The 20,719-nt window shown below is 49.1% G+C and overlaps 2 protein-coding genes across 2 annotated transcripts; one reads left to right on the plus strand and one right to left on the minus strand.

Annotated features, from left to right (window-relative positions):
* The first annotated feature begins 1,633 nt into the window (after positions 1–1,633).
* On the plus strand, positions 1,634–9,586 carry LOC120048098 (E3 ubiquitin-protein ligase RNF38-like). The gene is made up of 12 exons (XM_038993804.1): positions 1,634–1,869; positions 2,535–3,117; positions 5,794–5,843; positions 5,973–6,184; positions 6,321–6,702; positions 6,840–6,980; positions 7,163–7,351; positions 7,525–7,686; positions 7,847–7,950; positions 8,174–8,377; positions 8,496–8,595; positions 8,782–9,586. The coding sequence occupies exons 2-12, from the start codon at positions 2,850–2,852 to the stop codon at positions 8,842–8,844; spliced, it is 1,875 nt and encodes a 624-aa protein (XP_038849732.1). The 5' UTR covers positions 1,634–1,869; positions 2,535–2,849; the 3' UTR covers positions 8,845–9,586.
* A 1,202-nt stretch (positions 9,587–10,788) lies between these two features.
* LOC120046983 (proline-rich extensin-like protein EPR1) lies at positions 10,789–19,283 on the minus strand. Its single transcript, XM_038992531.1, has 7 exons — positions 18,995–19,283; positions 18,605–18,843; positions 18,176–18,563; positions 17,516–18,004; positions 16,906–17,334; positions 16,208–16,704; positions 10,789–10,869 (listed from the first exon to the last, which is right to left on the minus strand). Exons 1-7 carry the CDS (start codon positions 19,281–19,283, stop codon positions 10,789–10,791), a joined length of 2,412 nt encoding a protein of 803 aa, XP_038848459.1.
* Positions 19,284–20,719: the final 1,436 nt, after the last annotated feature.

A 20,719-nucleotide genomic window follows, 5' to 3' on the forward strand; every position in this document is an offset into this window, starting at 1 on the left:
ACATATTGATACAACAGTAGCTAAGATTGGGAGAAGTATGTCCATAATAAAGCGCTGTCTGCCTTCTTAACAACACTATCAACAAGGCAGGTCCTACAGGTCCTGGTTTTGTCGCACCTGGACTACTGTTCAGTCGTGTGGTCAGGTGCAAAGAGGGACTTGGGAAAATTGCGGTTGGCTCAGAACATGGCAGCACTGCTGGCCCTTAAAAGTACACAGAGAGCTAACATTAATGACATGCATGTCAATCTCTCATTGCTCAAAGTGGAAGAGAGATTGACTTCTTCATTACTTGTTTTTGTAAGAGTTGTTGGCAAGCTGAAGGTACCAAGTTGTCTGTTTAAAATACTAGCACACAGCTCAGACACCCATGCATACCCCACAAGACATTCCAACAGAGGTCTCTTCACAGTCCCCAAGTCCAGAACAGACTATGGGAGGTGCACAGTACTACATTGAGCCATGACTACATGGAACTCTATTCTACATCAGGTAACTGATGCAAGCAGTAGAATCAGATGTAAAAAACACAGAACAGCGGGACTGTGAAGTAACACAAACATAGGCACAGACACATGCATACAAACACATGATAACATACGCACTATACACACACGTACACATGGATTTTGCGTTGCAGATATGTGGTAGTGGAGCATGGGCCTGAGGGCATACACTAAGTGTGTTGTGAATTCTGTAATGAATGTATTGTAATTGTATAACTGCCTTAATTTTGCCGGAACCCAGGAAAAGTAGCTGCTGCCTTGCAGCAGCTAATGGGGATCCATAATAAATATAAATACACATATCTGGGAACTCCTACAAGACTGTTGAAAATAATTCCAGGTGAAGCTGGTTGAGAGAATGCGAAGAGTGTGCAAAGCTTGCCATAATATGGTCTTTTACCAAATAGGGCTATCTTATGTATACTGCCACTACATTGTCACAACACAACTGATTGGCTCAAACGCATTAAGAAGGAAAGAAATTCCACAAATGAACTTTTAACAAGGCACACCTGTTAATTGAAATGCATTCCAGGTGACTACCTCATGAAGCTGGTTGAGAGAATGCCAAGAGTGCACAAAGCTGTCATTAAGGCAAAGGGTGGCTACTTTGAAGAATCTCAACTATAAAATATATTTTGATTTGTTTAAAATTTTTCTGCTTTCTACATGATTCCATATGTGTTATTTCATAGTTTTGATGTCCACTATTATTCTACAATGTAGAAAATAGTAAAAATAATGAAAAACCCTTGAATAAGTAGGTGTGTTCAAACTTTTGACTGGTACTGTATATTATGATATGTGTCAATTTCGACTAGCCCCCCCCCCCCCCCAAAAATGGTCCAGCCTATTTGGCATTTGCCAGAATTGTCAGATGGCCAATCCGCCGCTGATACCAAACCAAATTCCTTAGTACTGAAACAAGACTACTGAATTATTAATTAGGTTGATTCTTCCCCGTCGTTTACCAGACAAAGCGAATCAATGCAGTGATCTTTTGTTAAAGGGGTAATCAACAATATGGCCTGAAAAAGACACCACTGGTTTTAAATAAAACATATGCACTAATAAATATATTCTAGTTGTGGTATGTCTTTGAGGATTTTTGCACAATGTAACAAATGTGTCGTCAGAGATTTATGTACTCGATTAGATCGGTCTGACCAGAGATCTGAAAATCCCAATGATTGATCTCCATTTACGCTCCCCACTGACATCTACAGAGAAAACACCACTAGCTTCAGCCGTGAATGTACATTTCGTGGTGGGGATTTAAATCGTATGAAGACCAGCATTATTTGAAGATCAGGCAAGGCATTCGACCGCGCCTATCTCGGATCAACCAACATCGTCTAAAAAGGTTAGCAGCATGCATGCCAATGAGCAGACATTCTTGCTAGCGCTCTGTAAGGCTTGGTAATGTCGGCAGCGAAATGGTTTTCCTCCTGCTAGCTAAGATAGCTTTCATGTTAGCAATAAACTCGTTAACAACGACGGGTTGAGTTAAAATGTTAGTAGTAACAAAGCGTAGTTAGTAATGTAGAATCAGTGGTGGGTTACCAAGTGTATAATGTGAGAAATATTACAGGAAGGTTTTATGTAGGAACTTAGCACTTCTGAACCGTGGTTTTGTTAGCTTACGTAAGCTAGTCCGCGATCCAGCTAGCTATAATATGCTAAACAGCAGAAAGCTAAGTTAGTTGGCTAGCTAGCGACAGTTAATATTATTACACAGCCAGCTGTGTGTTAACATGATCAAACTAGCAAATACTCTAACTAGCTAACTGAATGTGAACTCTGGCTAGTTTGCGTGCCATTTCACCAGGAAAAGTAGAAAGCCAGTAACGTTAGTCGCCAAGCTTCATAGCTGATGAGACAATAGAAAGAAACCCGAAGGGGTACAGCCCAGATACATTCACTAAAGCTTTTTGTTATAATGTACCTATCTGTATTGTTTGTTTTGTTTCGATTGCATACGGTGTATTGCAATGACAGAACAAACTAACATACCAAATCGACCTCTAGGGATACAAATAAAGCTGTTTTTGGAGTGTTGACTGACAGTGACGCGCAACACAGGCAGAGGGGAGAGCTGACAGGAAATAACCATCGCTGCTGATGGTGTACGAACGACAGTAGAGAGAGGACTACTCGTACACCCGCCGCTTTCCGTTTTACCTACGCCCCAAACCAAGCTGTTCATGCGAAGGAAGATCCTCTCTAGAACAGGCCGATTACGAAGATAGCAAGGAGTGGCGGCCAGGCGAGAGGGAGGCTACGGCAAACCATCTCTCCCAGATATACCTCCATTACGCCCACCTACCACCGCCTCCTTCAGCCATGGATCCGCCGAGGACTCGGTCACGTTCAGGTTTCTTTCATTATGGCATGAACGGTGGTGGAAACGGCAATAACACAATCAACAATGGGAACATGATGAATGCCAGCGGAGGGATCGGGGTGAATTACCCTCAACAGAACAACCCCGGCTGGGTTCCGCACGGAGCGCGCGGTAGCTATTCGGAGAACCAGCACACCCAGGGGAACTACCTGTCCGGTGGGGCGCAACGCCACCCTTCCCACGGAGCACACAGACACCCCGGCACCGGTAAGCTTCAAGGCTCCCTTTCCATACGAGTCTAGATGCATCACACCCCGTGCATAGATTAGTATACCTACATGATTTAGCATGTGCCAGGCTTGACATGTAAACAGTGCAGTCTTCCTCGTCAGTGTAATGTTCTAGCTGTTTGTCTAAAAAGATAAGATGCCAACAACCAGATTTGAACCTCCAGTGTTGTCTGTAGTCAGGTGGCTATGCAAGGAATGGGCTTTGACTCAGTTAGTAGTTTCCTCACTGCTTATGTGAATGGCCCGTCCATCCAGTCTGCCTGACCTATAAATTGCTTAGATTTCCAAACAACATGAACACATTTCAGTTATTGAAAGATTGCTCATGCCACCTTCTCAGAGCATTTAAGGGATCTTTGAACAAATGGGGAGTGAGTGAGGGAGCTGGACAGGACAGTTGTGGACAAGGTAAATTAGCATATGGAGGTGTGCAGAATATATGTTATGACTTGATAACCTAAATTGTTTTCCGGAAAAGAAAATACTCATGTTTTGTGCTACATAATTTCTATGTTGTAGTAATATACATCTGAGGCAGTAGGCTTGGGCGATATACTGTATACCAGGGTATTTCATAATACAGCTTTGCGTTTATATTTTTGTTCAATGTAAAGTGTTGGTCCCATGTTTTACCCCCAGTGGGTGCGCCTGGCTGCCAAGTGGGTGGGCCTATGTCCTCCCAGGCCCACTCATGGCTGCTCCCCTGCCCAGTCATGTGAAATCCATAGATTAGGGCCTAATGAATATATTTCAATTGACTGATTTCCTTATGAACTCTTAACTCAGCAAAATCTTTGAAATTGTTGCTTGTTGCGTTTTTATATTTTCAGTATAATTATATAAGAAATCTAAGATGTCAAATGATATCCAGCTCAGGGTTCCAGCTATGCATTTAGTTTGCTAGCGAAGTGGCTAGATGTCAAGATCAAGCTTCTTGGTTACAGCAGAGACATTCAACCACCTCCAGGGATCAACATCCCTGTTGCCTAAATTCTTTTGTGCGGCATTTGCATTTCATTTTTATTTTTAAATGGCTCCCCTTGTGTGCACATTCGGTAATACCGTATACACTGGTGTGGTACAGAAATGGTATGACTGCATGAACATCTGGATATCGCCAACCACTGAGGCAGTAGACGTCAATGAGCTATGAGAATACTGCCCCCTATGGTGGGATGGAACACACACTGAAGAGTTTCCCATGTGAGCCATAATGGCATGTTCAAACAGTGATGGTTACTCTGTCAGTCATGCTTTCAACAGTGACGTCAGTCTGTGTTTACACAGTAGTCTTTCGTGGCTTCCACTAACCTCTGAAGAAACGGGTTACCATTATAACAGAGTGGATTCCCTAGAGGCAGAAAGGCCTATGAATGCAAGCTTTTAATGGAGAGCTTTTGTAATAGCACGTTTGCCATCCAGACCTAAAATAACACTTGCACATACGCACACTTTTGAACATGCTTGTGCGGCACACAGACTCCCTGCTCTAAGCAGCTGCAGATGCCTCTACTTGAATACCCTGTGTGTGATTTACGGTCTGTGTGCTCTGTGAGCAGAGCTCTCAGCATGTCACGCCTCTGAACATCACTTTCAGGGGAATGTGTTAGGACTGGATTTGGAGGTGTTGAAAATGTCTGCATTTTGCCACGGTTTCTCTCCTTCTCTGAGCTCAAACAGATAAACTGTGTGTTTTGGGCTCGTGGAAGAGCAGCTTAGACTAGTGGCTCAATCCTGGAACCAGGGTTGTATGCAGCTGCTGGCTCAAATAGATGCCTTTTCTGTACTGAGGCCCAGATACTAGGACTACGCCTTATAACCTGGCAATCCGCACCCAGCCCAATGTCTGGATCTCTGTCCCTCCCTGTCGGAGCTGAGCGCCAGTCGCCTGGCTGCTCTGTTCTGTTCTGCTGGCGGGGCGTCTTTGAGCTGTCACTCTCCTTTGACTTCACAGAGCAGCAGAGAGGAGCGATGGGATTGCTCTCAGATCTGTTGTTTCTGAAGCGACTGAGGGAGGGAGGGGGCTAGTTTGGAGATGGGAGGCTGGGGAGGGAGGTGTTTTCAGAGGACTGTTTTAAAGCAAACTCCATCCGCACAGTTCAAGGGCATCTCTGCCTGTTGGAGATTGGAGGGGATTGTGTCTGTGTAAGGTTGAGGCAGCAGAGGGGGTCGTTTTTATATTTGAGATCAGAGAACAGCGAGATTATTGTTACATCTTAGAGTGGTTCTCCCTCTTGTCAGTGGCAGACACTGTCTGACTGAACCCGGCAATTCAAAGCCCTACACCAGTTTCCCATACTCATCCTCGGGTCCCCGAGGGGTGCACTTTTTGGTTTTTGCCCTATCACTACGCAGCTGATTCAAATGATAAAAACATGTAGATTTGAAGCACCTGTGTAGTGCCAGGGAAAAAACATGAGTTTGGAGAAACCCTGCCCTAGACTGAGCAGACTTTATCCAGCTATAATACGTGCATATTTGTAGACACAATTTGGGCCGCTACTTTCTCTACAGATGGTAATTGTAGACAGGGTTTAAAGGAGCATGAGTACTGGTGTGTACCTGTTAGCCAGGCCCGCCCAAGTCTGAGCTTTGAGGTTTTGTGTGGCCTATAGCCTGGTTTGACCCTCCTGTTATTCTCTGTGGCCTGTAGGTGTCCTGCACTTCCACCCTGATAACATCTGCAGTGATGAGCGGGACAAGGTGAGTATATTAACCTCTCCCTATTGTCCCACACAGCAGTAGGAATGCTATAGCCTTATTTAACACCATGCTGTCTTTCTACTCCCTTATCTCTTTCTGTGGCTGTCTCTCTCTCTGTCTCATCTATAGATGGAGGACAGTCCTAGCCCCAAGCGACAGCGTCTTTCCCAGCAGTCTATGTTAGATCTGAGCTCTGCCCCTCCCTCCACCCCATCCTCTCCCATTCGTCCCTGGGAGCTACCCCACACCCCCACTACCTGGGCCACACCCCCACCCAGTCGCAGGCCACACCCCCACTACCTGCCAGAGCGATGCCACACTCCTGTTCGCAACCGCCGCAGGTATGCGTGTGTCAATGTTACAATGAGTCCACATCAGTGTGTAGTCATTTTTCCTTGGGGCATTATCTGTTGTGATAGGATGAGGATGTTTGGTATAAATGATGATGTAATAATCTCAAGCGTCCTCTTTCCCCAGTCCTCCAATGAGACGCCAGCGTGGCCGCCGTGACCGTCTCACCTCCCACCCTCATCACAACTCTCACCCCCAACATCATCATCACCACTACCACCACCATCACCACAACCCGCACCCGCACCATCATCATTCTCACCCTCACCACGGCCTCTCAGCAGGGCCTCAGGATGAGAACTACCGCCACCCCGTCCCTCCTCAGAGTTACCCCTACAACCAGCAACCTCCCCGGGGGCCAGAGGAGCGCCCCTACCACCCCCCCAACCTATCCCCACGCCCCCTCCACCACCCTCCTAACCTGTCCCCCAGGCTGATGCACCCTGCCGCCCACCCCCAGCACCCCCCTCAGCAGCAGAGCAGTGTGGTGCTGGACCTTCATGACCAGGTCAGTGGGGAAACAAGAAGCCATTTTGTTTGTATAGTTGTCAATCAAACATTTGATTAGAGGCATCTTTATCCTTCTATGTGGGCGTTCGGGTAACGTGGTGGTTTGAATTCTGACCTTTTGACTTCTGCTCCCAGGGTTCTTCTCAGGTGTCGTACCCGCTCTCTCCCCCTGGCGCACCCCCTGGCCTGTCACCCCGCTCTGCCCCCCCGCAGCTCCCAGCATGCTCGGTGGTCTTCAGTGGACAACACTACCCTGTCTGCAGTGTTCCTCCATCGGTGAGTTCAACTACCCTGTCTGTTTGTCTGATATAGTACGCACGGTATGCCTACTTCATATGGGTCTAATTCCCTCCCTGTTTTCCATCAGCATGTATGTTCATGTGTACATAACGCTACATTATCTCTCATCTATATTGTAATAGAATAATGTATTTTAAATGGCTCCCTCTTGGTCTCAGGTTCTGCAGACATGCTCTGTGCAGCACCTGCCCATGCCCTACCCATTCCCCTCCCTGCTGTCCAGTGACCCCACCTTTCTCCTGCCCCCTCCCCACCTGTCCCACCATCCCCCTCACCTCCCCCACCATCCCCCTCACCTCCCCCAGCCTGGACAGTTTGGACCCTACCCCACACAGCAGGCCAGATCGGTGAGTGGCATTAGCAATTTGAACCTCCTTTAGCGACTTAAAGCAGTATTTCAGTTAGTAATTGAAGTTGTAGGTAATCATTTAACTATTTGGGTAGCTCCACTTGCTCTCATGTAATCAACCCACCCCCCCCTATCTCTCTCTTTCTCTCTCTCTCTCTCTCTCCCTCCTAGCCGTTACAGAGGATAGAGAATGACGTGGAGCTGTTGGGGGAACACCTGTCCTTAGGGGCGGGTCTCCACTACCCCCCCGCAGCGCACCCCGGCCTGCCCCCCCACTCCACACAGCTCCACTTCCTTTCCCATGATCCACTGCCACAGGAGTTCTTTGGAGTGGTGAGTGTCTCTCTCTGCCATTCTCCTCAAACCACCTTTATCACACATCAGGGTGATGGTTGCATCGTTGTCTTTTAAGCCATTTTAAAAGCCTGTGTTGGCTTTATTTTAAAATCTGGTATTGCCAGCGACGTTGATGATGCCACATCTCTTCTCTCAGTCGTATCCCAGCTTCATACCACGACGTATCCCAGGACGACGCTACCGCTCCCAGCAGCCACTGCCACCCTCGCCTTACCACCCCAGTTTCCTGCCTTACTTCCTGTAAGTCCACCATCCGCTTCTAGCTCGACATCATGGGAGTTGTAGTTTAGAGAATCTGGAGACGCGGCCATATTGTGTGGAAGAAACCTACTCTTGTGGCACAGCATATTTGTGTAAATACTGCTGAGCTTTCATGTACAGCATGTATCTGCCACTCTCAGTTCTAATGCGCTGTGTAGGCACACAGTGTCTGTAGGTAAGTGTGTTTCTCTCCCTCTGTCAGCTCCATGCTGCCAGTCCAGCCAACAGGCCCTGCCATCAGCCTGGAGCTAGACGTAGATGACGGAGAGGTGGAGAACTATGAGGCCCTTCTCAACCTGGCTGAGCGTCTGGGAGAGGCCAAACTCAGAGGACTGACCAAGGGAGACATTGAACAGCTGCCTTCCTATAGGTTCAACCCCAACAACCACCAATCAGAACAGACGCTGTGAGTACTTCCCCTATCAGAACTGAATATGAGGATATTAACCTTCGCATTTATCAATCGGATCATACAGTTGGTGTTGGCGTTTCTGTTGTAATAACATTGTACTGTTGATTTGCAGGTGTGTGGTGTGTATGAGTGACTTTGAGTCTCGTCAGCTGCTGCGGGTTCTACCCTGCAGTCATGAGTTCCATGGAAAGTGTGTGGACAAGTGGCTCAGGGTGAGTTTCTCTCGCTCCAGTATTTCACAATTCAGGATCAACTAGTTGGCAAACGTACTGTCCTAGATGCCGTGAAACGTCTTAATTCTTAGTTCCCTCATATCTGGAGTTGTTTCCCTGTAATGATCAAGTCATCCCTGCAGGTTAACTGACATTGTCACTCTCCCTCCCTCTGGTTGTCTCCAGGCTAACAGGACGTGTCCCATCTGTAGGGCTGATGCCTCCGAGGTCCAGCGAGACTCGGAGTGACCAGCAGGGGGGACAACCACGCTGACAGTTGTAGCACTGCCCTCCATCTCTCCTTTAGCGCTCTTGCCCTTCTGTCCTCTCTTTATACTCAAACTCCATTCCCACTGGTCCAGCACACACCCATTGCATCTCTCTAGCTCTGAATGTCCTTCAGCTGGTATGTGTGTGTGTGCGCAGGAACGTGTCTATCTGTATGATTCCTGGCGTTGGTATGTACAAGCTTTGAGTGTGTGTGTGTATGATACTGTATTTTAGTGTCTCTGATCGTGTGTGTGCTTAGACTTGGGTGTCCACACGGCCCTCTCCATGTAGTTGACACGTGAAGGTCCATGCCACTGCGCTGCCTCTCTGTAGAATTAGTTTCTGTTTGTTTTTGTTTAGTTTCTCTGCCTGGCTGTTTACCTCTTCATTCCTGTTGCTCATTGTTACCACGACAACGCGCTTCACCGTATTCCTCTGAAGTTTCTCTTCTATTTCTCTTTATTTTTGTTCCTTATTAAATATGATCAGTTTGTCTGACTGCAGTGGCACATATATAAATATACTGTATAAATATATGAATATCTGTATACCAAATAAAAGGCTTGATATTAACTTTTTAAAAATCACATTTTGTACAGGTTATTTTTTTTTTGTATTATGAGCTGTGGTGCAGTTAGGTTTGATTGTGCTCAATTGATTTGTGTTCTGGATGTGTTAGACTTTAGGTGGTGGTTCGTTAATAAAATACATTATACACTGATCTGTCTGCTGTCTGTTTCATGTCGAGGAAACACACCAGAGTATAGGACGCCCGACCTCAGGCAATCCTATCACCTCTCCACAGAACATGATCCATCAATTTCCTGTCACTTCTACATGTGTTTGTTAACACCCAGCAGGTGATCACTAGCACACTGCAGCCACCTGCTGCTTTCAGCCGTTAGTCTTTCCGGTGTGTTTCTTCTCAATTGGTGGCTGGCTTTGTTTATTTGCACCTTAAACTGTAATAACTGCAAACTGCCACGGGGTGGTGTCACAGTTCTTTCTAAGGCATGGTGATTTATTTTAGAGGGAGGAATGGGTCTCAGTGTTTCAAAGAGGCTTCCTCTCCTTATATCCTCAAGGTTTACTCCTGGGTACAGATGGAAGCCAGACGGATGCGTTTTACACAGAGACCAATTCTGATCTTTTGCCCAATTATTGGTCTTTTGACCAACCCGATGTGTTCTTTTGCCATTTGGGAAAAAATATTACAATTGGGCTCCCTGTGTAAACGGAGGCTATAATAATCAGATGACACAACCATCCAGTTCTATCAGATTGTTTAAGGGTGGAGATTAGGGTTTGGTTAAGGACTAGGCACTAGATCAAAATAATAAAATGAGTCCCAAAAGACAAGAATGAACAGGTTCTACAAGGCAGGATATGATGTGTTTAACACTTTAACCAACACATTTTTCCACAGTCTGGCCTATGAGATATGCAATGATCAACACATTAACTTGTGTTTACCCTGGCCGGTGACCCACTTACGCTAGTCTGCTCTGTGACCCCATATGGAGCATCGACATAGCCGTGCGTCTGGCCTGTTAGTTGCCTGGTGCACGGCTGTTAACTACATCACATGGAGGGAGTTGTCTGTTCATGGTGAGCCTTTCTCCAGGCAATGTGCCCTCTGACCTGTGTAATGTAACCATACAGGATTACTCACACATTTGACTTTGTATACTCTTTCATTTTATTCTCTTCCACTCTCTCTATTCTCCCTCTTTTGGTCATTTCCCTTACTCTACCCTTGTTTCCTCTCATTTTGTTTTACTATCCTTTCTTCGTATCGCATTTGATGATTCATGATCACTCACCAGCTAAAGAGAGAGAGGTTATTATTCCAAGCTGAATGCCCTGGCTCTAAGTAGCCTGATGCATGGAGAGTGAATGAGATCCGTTTGGCATATTGTCCCTTCACGCCACACTGGTGCGTTGGGCCTGTTGTGGAACAGAAGCCTTCCTCTGAGACACCCTGACACTGATCCACACCTCTGTCTGTCACAGACACTGTCAGGAGTCATCTGGTACGCCAGATGCAGACGGATCTGAACACATACACACTGGACACAGGAGACAGTTGCATTTGACTTGTGTGTGTCGTGGGATGTGCAGAAAGAGAGAGGGAGGGAGTGGTAGGTAAAAGAGGGGTAGAGGATGGAGAGAAAAATAGTCAATCGTAACTGCAGGTTTATTTCTAAAAAACGGAGAAATGCAACTCAGCTCTGAGCAGGAGCAGGTCTAAAGATTAATTAGCATTTTAGCAACTATCTTTCATTAACTTTCACCAATTATACAAGGGTATAAGAAACAGTTTCTTACAAAACAGCAAAGGGAGAGAGAGTGTGTGTGTGACAGCAAGAGAGGCAAAAGGAGAGCGAATCTGAGTTCATGTTTAACTGAATCGGAGGCCTTTTTGCCCAACTTTGATGACTCAGAACAATAAGCAGAGGAGAGGCAACTCTTCCCACGTCCTTCACCCTAAATACCCTTCCATCCCTCCTTCCTCCGCTGTGACCACTGCCCATCCCTACATCCTCCCGTCCAAACCATCCTCCACCCCTCGCAGAGTAATGAAATGGAAGAGATATGGGATTTCTGCCTAAACTGTCTCTCCAGTTAAAGCTGAATGAATTCACTGAGCACTGTTTCACATTCTCTGTGTGTCACTCTCCGCGCTTACATCTCTGTGTCTGTCTCTCAATTCATTTTGAATTTAAGGCAGCTTTATAGGCATGGGAAACATATGTTTACATTGCCAAAGCAAGTGAAATAGATAATAAACAAAAGTGAAATAAACAATAAATAATGAACAGTAAACATTACACTCACAAAAGTTCCAAAAGAATAAAGACATTTCAAATGTCATGTTATGTCTATATACAGTGTTGCAATTATGTGCACAATGTTAAAGTACAAAAGGGAAAATAAATGTAAATATGGGTTGTATTTACGATGGTGTTTGTTCTTCACTGGTTGCCCTTTTCTTGTGGCAACAGATCACAAATCTTGCTGCTGTGATGGCACACTGTGGTATTTCACCCAAATACATATGGGATTTTATCAAAATTGGATTTGTTTTAATATTCTTTGTGGGTCTGTGTAATCTGAGGGAAATAGGTGTCTCTAATATGGTCATACATTTGGCAGGAGGTTAGAAATTCAGCTTAGTTTCCACCTCCTTTTGTGGGCAGTGTGCACATAGCCTGTCTTCTCTTGAGAGCCAGTTCTGCCTATGGCGGCATTTCTCAATCGCAAGGCTATGCTCACTGAGTCTGTACATAGTCAAAGCGTTCCTTAATTTTGGGTCAGTCACAGTGGTCAGGTATTCTGCCCCTGTGTACTCTCTGTTTAGGGCCAAGTAGCATTCTAGTTTTCTTTGTTTTTTAAAATTCTTTCCAATGTGTCAAGTAATTATCTAATTTTCCTCTGTATGCATTATTTGGTGTTTTACATTGTACAGGGAGGATATTTTTAGCAGAATTATGCATGCAGAGTCTCAATTTGGTGTTTGTCCCGTTTTGTGAACTCTTGGTTGGTGAGCGGACCCCAGACCTCACATAACCATAAAGGACAATGGGTTCTAGAACTGATTGAAATATTTTTAGCCAGATCCTAATTGGTATGTTGAATTTTATGTTCCTTTTGATGGCATAGAAAGCCCTTCTTGCCTTGTCTCTCCGATCGTTCACAGCTTTGTGGAAGTTACCTGTGGCGCTGATGTTTAGGCCGAGGTATGTACAGTTTTTTGTGTGCTCTAGGGCAACGGTGTCTGGATGGAATTTGTATTTGTGGTCCTGGCAGCTGGATGTTTTTTTGGAACACCATTATTATTCTTGTCTTACTGAGATTTACTGTCAGGGCCCAGGTCTGACAGAATCTATGCAGAAGATCTAGGTGCTGCTGTAGGCCCTCCTTGGTTGGGGACAGAAGCACTCTCTCTCTGTTACTCAGACGCAGATAAACACATTGACAGACACAGACACGAATAACTGTGCAAAAAGACCAGACCTTCAAACTTTGTCACTTTGTCCTTCAAACTACTTCCCCGTCGCAGCATTATCACAGATACATTATCTCTGTGTTACACATAGAGAAATCAACACTAACATGCAACATGCAGCTTCCAATTACCGATCCTACTCATAAGATTTTGGTTGGTTGGCTCTCCTCAAGCTGTTCACTGATTTGCTGTATGTCCTCTAGCTGTTTCCTGATTGGTGGCATACCATCATTGGCTGTAGGGGGGGAAGGGAGCAGCAGAGTTGTGCTTATCTGAAGACACATGAACGGAACGACCTCGGATTCCTCGGTTAGTCCCTCACACAAACACTTTTCCTGTCATTCTGTCTATGTCATGTTCTAGATTTGGTTGTGGGTGTAAATATAGGAGTGAATGAGTGTGTGTGTGTGCATCAGTGGAGGCTGCTGAGGGGAGGACGGCTCATAATAATGGCCGGAATGGAGAATCAAATACATTTTTTGGGGTTTTAATGTGTTTGATCCCATTCCATTTACTCCATTCCAGCCATTACACTCCATTTTAGCCATTATTATGAGCCGTCCTCCCCTCTGCAGCCTCCACTGGTGTGCATGCGTATGTGTTAATGCGTATGTGTTAATGCGTATGTGTTCATGCGTATGTGTTTATGCGTATGTGTGCATGCGTATGTGTGCATGCGTATGTGTTCATGCGTATGTGTTCATGCGTATGTGTGCATGCGTATGTGTTCATGCGTATGTGTGCATGCGTATGTGTGCATGCGTATGTGTGCATGCGTATGTGTGCATGCGTATGTGTTCATGCGTATGTGTTCATGCGTATGTGTGCATGCGTATGTGTGCATGCGTATGTGTTCATGCGTATGTGTGCATGCGTATGTGTTCATGCGTATGTGTGCATGCGTATGTGTTCATGCGTATGTGTTCATGCGTATGTGTTCATGCGTATGTGTGCATGCGTATGTGTTCATGCGTATGTGTTCATGCGTATGTGTTCATGCGTATGTGTTCATGCGTATGTGTGCATGCGTATGTGTGCATGCGTATGTGTTCATGCGTATGTGTTCATGCGTATGTGTTCATGCGTATGTGTGCATGCGTATGTGTTCATGCGTATGTGTTCATGCGTATGTGTTCATGCGTATGTGTGCATGCGTATGTGTGCATGCGTATGTGTGCATGCGTATGTGTTCATGCGTATGTGTTCATGCGTATGTGTGCATGCGTATGTGTTCATGCGTATGTGTTCATGCGTATGTGTTCATGCGTATGTGTTCATGCGTATGTGTGCATGCGTATGTGTTCATGCGTATGTGTTCATGCGTATGTGTTCATGCGTATGTGTTCATGCGTATGTGTGCATGCGTATGTGTGCATGCGTATGTGTGCATGCGTATGTGTTCATGCGTATGTGTTCATGCGTATGTGTTCATGCGTATGTGTGCATGCGTATGTGTGCATGCGTATGTGTTCATGCGTATGTGTGCATGCGTATGTGTTCATGCGTATGTGTTCATGCGTATGTGTGCATGCGTATGTGTGCATGCGTATGTGTTCATGCGTATGTGTGCATGCTTGTGCGCGTGTGCCGCCGTCTTTCCCAAAGAATCTAAATGTTGATTAAAAGTAAATACTGTCACTGATGATGTCATGCTAGATTTATGGGCGTGATGCACGTGGTATGATGTCACAGTATCCTTTAGGGCAGACCCTCTGGCACTGTTAGAGGGGCACTGAGGATGGCATGTCACTGAGTGGGTCTATGACTCATGGTTCATGTCACGCTAGACAAACGGATGTGTTCCTCCTTTCTCTCTCTATCCCTCTTACCTCTCTCCATTCAACTCTCTCCATTCAACTCTCTCCATTCAACTCTCTCCATTCAACTCTCTCCATTCAACTCTCTCCATTCAACTCTCTCCATCCTTCTCATTCCGTCTCCCTTCTTCGGTTTTATTCTTCTCCTTTATGCATCCTACTGCCTTCATGTGTGTGTGTGTGTGTGTGTGTGTGTGTGTGTGTGTGTGTGTGTGTGTGTGTGTGTGTGTGTGTGTGTGTGTGTGTGAGCCTTCACAGGAAGGCCAAAAAGATCATCAAGGACAACAACCACCCGAGCCACTGCCTGTTCACCCCGCTATCATCCAGAAGGCGAGGTCAGTAAAGCTGCATCATAACTGGGACCAAAAGACTGAAAAACAGCTTCTATCTCAAGGCCATCAGACTGTTAAATAGCCATCACTAGCACAGAGAGGCTGCTGCCTAGACACAGACTTGAAATCATTGGCCACTTTAATAAATGGAACACTAGTCACTTTAATAATGTCACTTTAATAATGTTTACATATCTTGCATTACTCTTCTCATATGTATATACTGTATTCTATACTATCTATTGCATCTTAGCCTATGCCGCTCTGAAATTGCTCATCTATATATTTACATATTCTTATTCCATTTCTTTACTTAGATGTGTGTGTATTAGGTACTTGTTATGGAATTGTTAGATACTACTTGTTAGATACTGCTGCACTGTCGGAACTAGAAGCACAAGCATTTTGCTACACTCACAATAACATCTGCTAAACATGTGTATGTGACCAATAACATTTTATGTGTGTGCGTGCACGCATGCTTGTAAGTAAATCGGGCAGAGCTTGGCGTTTCCTCTACTTTCTAAAGAGGCAGGATGGAGATTCCCTGTACCCTATCAACCTGGGGCACTGCAGACAGAGGCAGAAAAACACACTCAAGCAAACAAACAAACAAACACGCACGCACGCACGCACGCACGCACGCACGCACGCACGCACGCACGCACGCACGCACGCACGCACGCACGCACGCACGCACGCACGCACGCACGCACGCACGCACGCACGCACGCACGCACGCACGCACGCACACACACACACACACACACACACACACACACACACACACACACACACATGGTCTATGGTGCTTCATTCCCTGCCTGTCTTAGCTGTGTGTTCATCTTCCAGAGTGAGGAGTGTAGGATGAGTGTGTGAGTTAGTGTCACAGTGAGTGTGTGTGTATCTCACTGTGTGTTTGGGTGTATGTGCAATATTTCTTTCAGGGGGATTTCCCCCACTGGATGCTCTGTGACTGCTGTCCATGTTCTGAGCTGTCACAAGCCATCACTGTTACCCCCAGGACACGAGGTGAGTATGTGTGTGTGTGTGTTTGTAGAGGGAGCAAGCAGGGAGCAAGAAAGGAGAAGCACAGGGGCTTACGGGAGAAGGAAAGTTGGGAGAAGTCTCAATTTGATGCAGCAGAAGAGAGCAAGGCAAAACATATATATATAGCGCATCACATGGCGCCTGTAGGGGACTGTGGTGGCCTGCGGGGGCCTGTAGGGGACTGTGGGGGCCTGCGGGGGCATGTAGGGGACAGTAGGGGACTGTGGGGGCCTGCAGGGGACTGTAGGGGACTGTGGGGGCCTGCAGGGGACTGTAGGGGACTGTGGGGGCCTGCAGGGGACTGTGGGGGCCTGCAGGGGCCTGTAGGGGACTGTAGGGGCCTGTAGGGGACTGTAGGGGACTGTGGGGGCCTGCAGGGGACTGTAGGGGACTGTGGGGGCCTGCAGGGGACTGTAGGGGACTGTGGGGGCCTGCAGGGGACTGTAGGGGACTGTAGGGGACTGTGGGGGACTATAGGGGACTGTAGGGGACTGTGGGGGCCTGCAGGGGACTGTAGGGGACTGTAGGGGACTGTGGGGGACTATAGGGGACTGTAGGGGACTGTGGGGGCATGCAGGGGACTGTGGGGGACTGTAGGGGACTGTGGGGGCCTGCAGGGGACTGTGGGGGACTATAGGGGACTATAGGGGACTGTGGGGGCCTGCAGGGGACTGTAGGGGACTGTGGGGGACTATAGGGGACTATAGGGGACTGTGGGGGCCTGCAGGGGACTGTAGGGGACTGTGGGGGACTATAGGGGACTATAGGGGACTTTGGGGGCCTGCAGGGGACTGTAGGGGACTGTGGGGGACTATAGGGGACTATAGGGGACTGTGGGGGCCTGCAGGGGACTGTGGGGGACTATAGGGGACTATAGGGGACTGTGGGGGCCTGCAGGGGACTGTGGGGGCCTGTAGGGGACTGTGGGGGCCTGCAGGGGACTGTGGGGGCCTGCAGGGGACTGTGGGGGCCTGCAGGGGACTGTGGGGGCCTGTAGGGGACTGTAGGGGCCTGTAGGGGACTGTAGGGGACTGTGGGGGCCTGTAGGGGACTGTGGGGGCCTGCAGGGGACTGTAGGGGACTGTGGGGGCCTGCAGGGGACTGTAGGGGACTGTGGGGGCCTGCAGGGGACTGTAGGGGACTGTAGGGGACTGTAGGGGCCTGTAGGGGACTGTAGGGGACTGTGGGGGCCTGCAGGGGACTGTAGGGGACTGTGGGGGACTATAGGGGACTGTGGGGGCCTGCAGGGGACTGTAGGGGACTGTGGGGGACTATAGGGGACTGTAGGGGACTGTGGGGGCCTGCAGGGGACTGTAGGGGACTGTGGGGGACTATAGGGGACTGTAGGGGACTGTGGGGGCCTGCAGGGGACTGTGGGGGACTATAGGGGACTGTGGGGGCCTGCAGGGGACTGTAGGGGACTGTGGGGGACTATAGGGGACTATAGGGGACTGTGGGGGCCTGCAGGGGACTGTAGGGGACTGTGGGGGCCTGCAGGGGACTGTGGGGGCCTGCAGGGGCCTGTAGGGGACGGTAGGGGCCTGTAGGGGCCTGTAGGGGACTGTAGGAGACTGTGGGGGCCTGCAGGGGACTGTAGGGGACTGTGGGAGCCTGCAGGGGACTGTAGGGGACTGTGGGGGCCTGCAGGGGACTGTAGGGGACTGTAGGGGACTGTGGGGGACTATAGGGGACTGTAGGGGACTGTGGGGGCCTGCAGGGGACTGTAGGGGACTTTGGGGGACTATAGGGGACTGTAGGGGACTGTGGGGGCCTGCAGGGGACTGTAGGGGACTGTGGGGGACTATAGGGGACTGTGGGGGCCTGCAGGGGACTGTGGGGGACTATAGGGGACTGTGGGGGACTATAGGGGACAATAAGGGACTGTGGGGGCCTGCAGGGGACTGTGGGGGCCTGCAGGGGACTGTGGGGGCCTGTAGGGGACTATAGGGGACTGTGGGGGCCTGCAGGGGACTGTAGGGGACTGTGGGGGACTATAGGGGACTGTGGGGGCCTGCAGGGGACTGTAGGGGACTATAGGGGACTGTGGGGGCCTGCAGGGGACTGTGGGGGACTATAGGGGACTGTGGGGGACTATAGGGGACAATAGGGGACTGTGGGGGCCTGCAGGGGACTGTGGGGGCCTGCAGGGGACTGTGGGGGCCTGTAGGGGACTATAGGGGACTGTGGGGGCCTGCAGGGGACTATAGGGGACTGTGGGGGCCTGCAGGGGACTGTGGGGGCCTGTAGGGGACTATAGGGGACTGTGGGGGCCTGTAGGGGACTATAGGGGACTGTGGGGGCCTGCAAGGGACTGTAGGGGACTGTAGGGGACTGTGGGGGACTATAGGGGACTATAGGGGACTGTGGGGGCCTGCAGGGGACTGTGGGGGCCTGTAGGGGACTATAGGGGACTGTGGGTTCTGCAGGGGACTGTGGGGGCCTGCAGGGGACTGTGGGGGCCTGTGGGGGCCTGCAGGGGACTGTGGGGGACTATAGGGGACTGTGGGGGACTATAGGGGACAATAGGGGACTGTGGGGGCCTGCAGGGGACTGTGGGGGCCTGCAGGGGACTGTGGGGGCCTGTAGGGGACTATAGGGGACTGTGGGGGCCTGTAGGGGACTATAGGGGACTGTGGGGGCCTGCAGGGGACTGTAGGGGCCTGTAGGGGACTATAGGGGACGGTGGGGGCCTGTAGGGGACTATAGGGGACTGTAGGGGCCTGTAGGGGACTATAGGGGACTGTGGGGGACTGTGAGGGACTGTGGGGGCCTGTAGGGGACTATAGGGGACTGTGGGGGCCTGTAGGGGACTATAGGGGACTGTGGGGGCCTGCAAGGGACTGTAGGGGACTATAGGGGACTATAGGGGACTGTGGGGGCCTGCAGGGGACTGTGGGGGCCTGTAGGGGACTATAGGGGACTGTGGGTTCTGCAGGGGACTGTGGGGGCCTGTAGGGGACTATAGGGGACTGTGGGGGCCTGCAGGGGACTATAGGGGACTGTGGGGGCCTGTAGGGGACTATAGGGGACTGTGGGGGCCTGCAGGGGACTGTGGGGGCCTGCAGGGGACTGTGGGGGCCTGTAGGGGACTATAGGGGACTGTGGGGGCCTGTAGGGGACTATAGGGGACTGTGGGGGACTGTAGGGGACTATAGGGGACTGTAGGGGCCTGTAGGGGACTGTGTTTTTTAGGTTGTATCCACATAACATTATTATGAATATTTTACCACAGGATAAGATGTCTCCATTCTCAGGCATGGTATGAATCCTGAACAAACCCAAAGTGGCTGGGTGAGATATTTGTGCTACCTCCACCTCCCCAGAATGAGAAAGAATACAGAGGTATGATGCACCAGCTTCCCCCTGGGATCCACAATGGGCCCAGCTAGGCTTTTGTTTGTTCCTGTTTTGTTTTACCGCTTTGTCTCACCCTTGTTTCAACACTTTAGTCTGTTACTTCTGTGCAAAACAGCAGTAAAATCGCTCTGATGACTGGATGAATGTGTATTTCTGGAGAATGATAACGGTCCTGGGATGGTTTTGTTTCTCTCTCACTCTCTCTCATAATCCTATTCTGCTTTTGTATCGGTGTGCATTTCATGTTTTTGTGAGTGTGGGTGCGTGCGGTTTGTGATTTGTATTTTTTGTTATTCACCATATGCGTTTTTGTGAGGATTCTGCATTGTGTGTGTGTTATTTGTGGCATCTTATCTGTACTCATTGCACACTGTGTTTAAGACTGTATAGAAGTGTATGTTATTATTTCACAGTGTGTTTGTGTTGTCTGTGTTGTCAGACCTATCGGCTGCCTTTGATACAGTGAACCATCAGATCCTCCTCTCCACCCTCTCCGAGTTGGGCATCTCCGGCGCGGCCCACGCTTGGATTGCGTCCTACCTGACAGGTCGCTCCTACCAGGTGGCGTGGCGAGAATCTGTCTCCGCACCACGTGCTCTCACCACTGGTGTCCCCCAGGGCTCTGTTCTAGGCCCTCTCCTATTCTCGCTATACACCAAGTCACTTGGCTCTGTCATATCCTCACATGGTCTCTCCTATCATTGCTATGCAGACGACACACAATTAATCTTCTCCTTTCCCCCTTCTGATAACCAGGTGGCGAATCGCATCTCTGCATGTCTGGCAGACATATCAGTGTGGATGACGGATCACCACCTCAAGCTGAACCTCGGCAAGACGGAGCTGCTCTTCCTCCCGGGGAAGGACTGCCCGTTCCATGATCTCGCCATCACGGTTGACAACTCCATTGTGTCCTCCTCCCAGAGTGCTAAGAACCTTGGCGTGATCCTGGACAACACGCTGTCGTTCTCAACTAACATCAAGGCGGTGACCCGTTCCTGTAGGTTCATGCTCTACAACATTCGCAGAGTACGACCCTGCCTCACACAGGAAGCGGCGCAGGTCCTAATCCAGGCACTTGTCATCTCCCGTCTGGATTACTGCAACTCGCTGTTGGCTGGGCTCCCTGCCTGTGCCATTAAACCCCTACAACTCATCCAGAACGCCGCAGCCCGTCTGGTGTTCAACCTTTCCAAGTTCTCTCACGTCACCCCGCTCCTCCGCTCTCTCCGCTGGCTTCCAGTTGAAGCTCGCATCCGCTACAAGACCATGGTGCTTGCCTACGGAGC

This window comes from Salvelinus namaycush, chromosome 5, assembly GCF_016432855.1.
Source record: "Salvelinus namaycush isolate Seneca chromosome 5, SaNama_1.0, whole genome shotgun sequence".
In the NCBI taxonomy this organism is placed as follows: domain Eukaryota; kingdom Metazoa; phylum Chordata; class Actinopteri; order Salmoniformes; family Salmonidae; genus Salvelinus; species Salvelinus namaycush.

What these genes read in the sequence shown, in the direction of transcription:
- LOC120048098 (XM_038993804.1), top strand. Translation starts at nt 2,850, where the DNA reads ATGGATCCGCCGAGGACTCGGTCACGTTCAGGTTTCTTTCATTATGGC. An exon ending in CACAGGAGTTCTTTGGAGTG is followed by an intron (nt 7,687 to 7,846) that starts GTGAGTGTCTCT and finishes CTCTTCTCTCAG; the next exon opens with TCGTATCCCAGCTTCATACC. An exon ending in AGTTTCCTGCCTTACTTCCT is followed by an intron (nt 7,951 to 8,173) that starts GTAAGTCCACCA and finishes TCCCTCTGTCAG; the next exon opens with CTCCATGCTGCCAGTCCAGC.
- LOC120046983 (XM_038992531.1), bottom strand. Translation starts at nt 19,283, where the DNA reads ATGTTATGTGGATACAACCTAAAAAACACAGTCCCCTACAGGCCCCTA. An exon ending in AGTCCCCTGCAGAACCCACA is followed by an intron (nt 18,844 to 18,994) that starts GTCCCCTATAGT and finishes AGTCCCCTACAG; the next exon opens with GCCCCCACAGTCCCTCACAG. An exon ending in CAGTCCCCTACAGGCGCCAT is followed by an intron (nt 10,870 to 16,207) that starts GTGATGCGCTAT and finishes TGTCTGTGACAG; the next exon opens with ACAGAGGTGTGGATCAGTGT.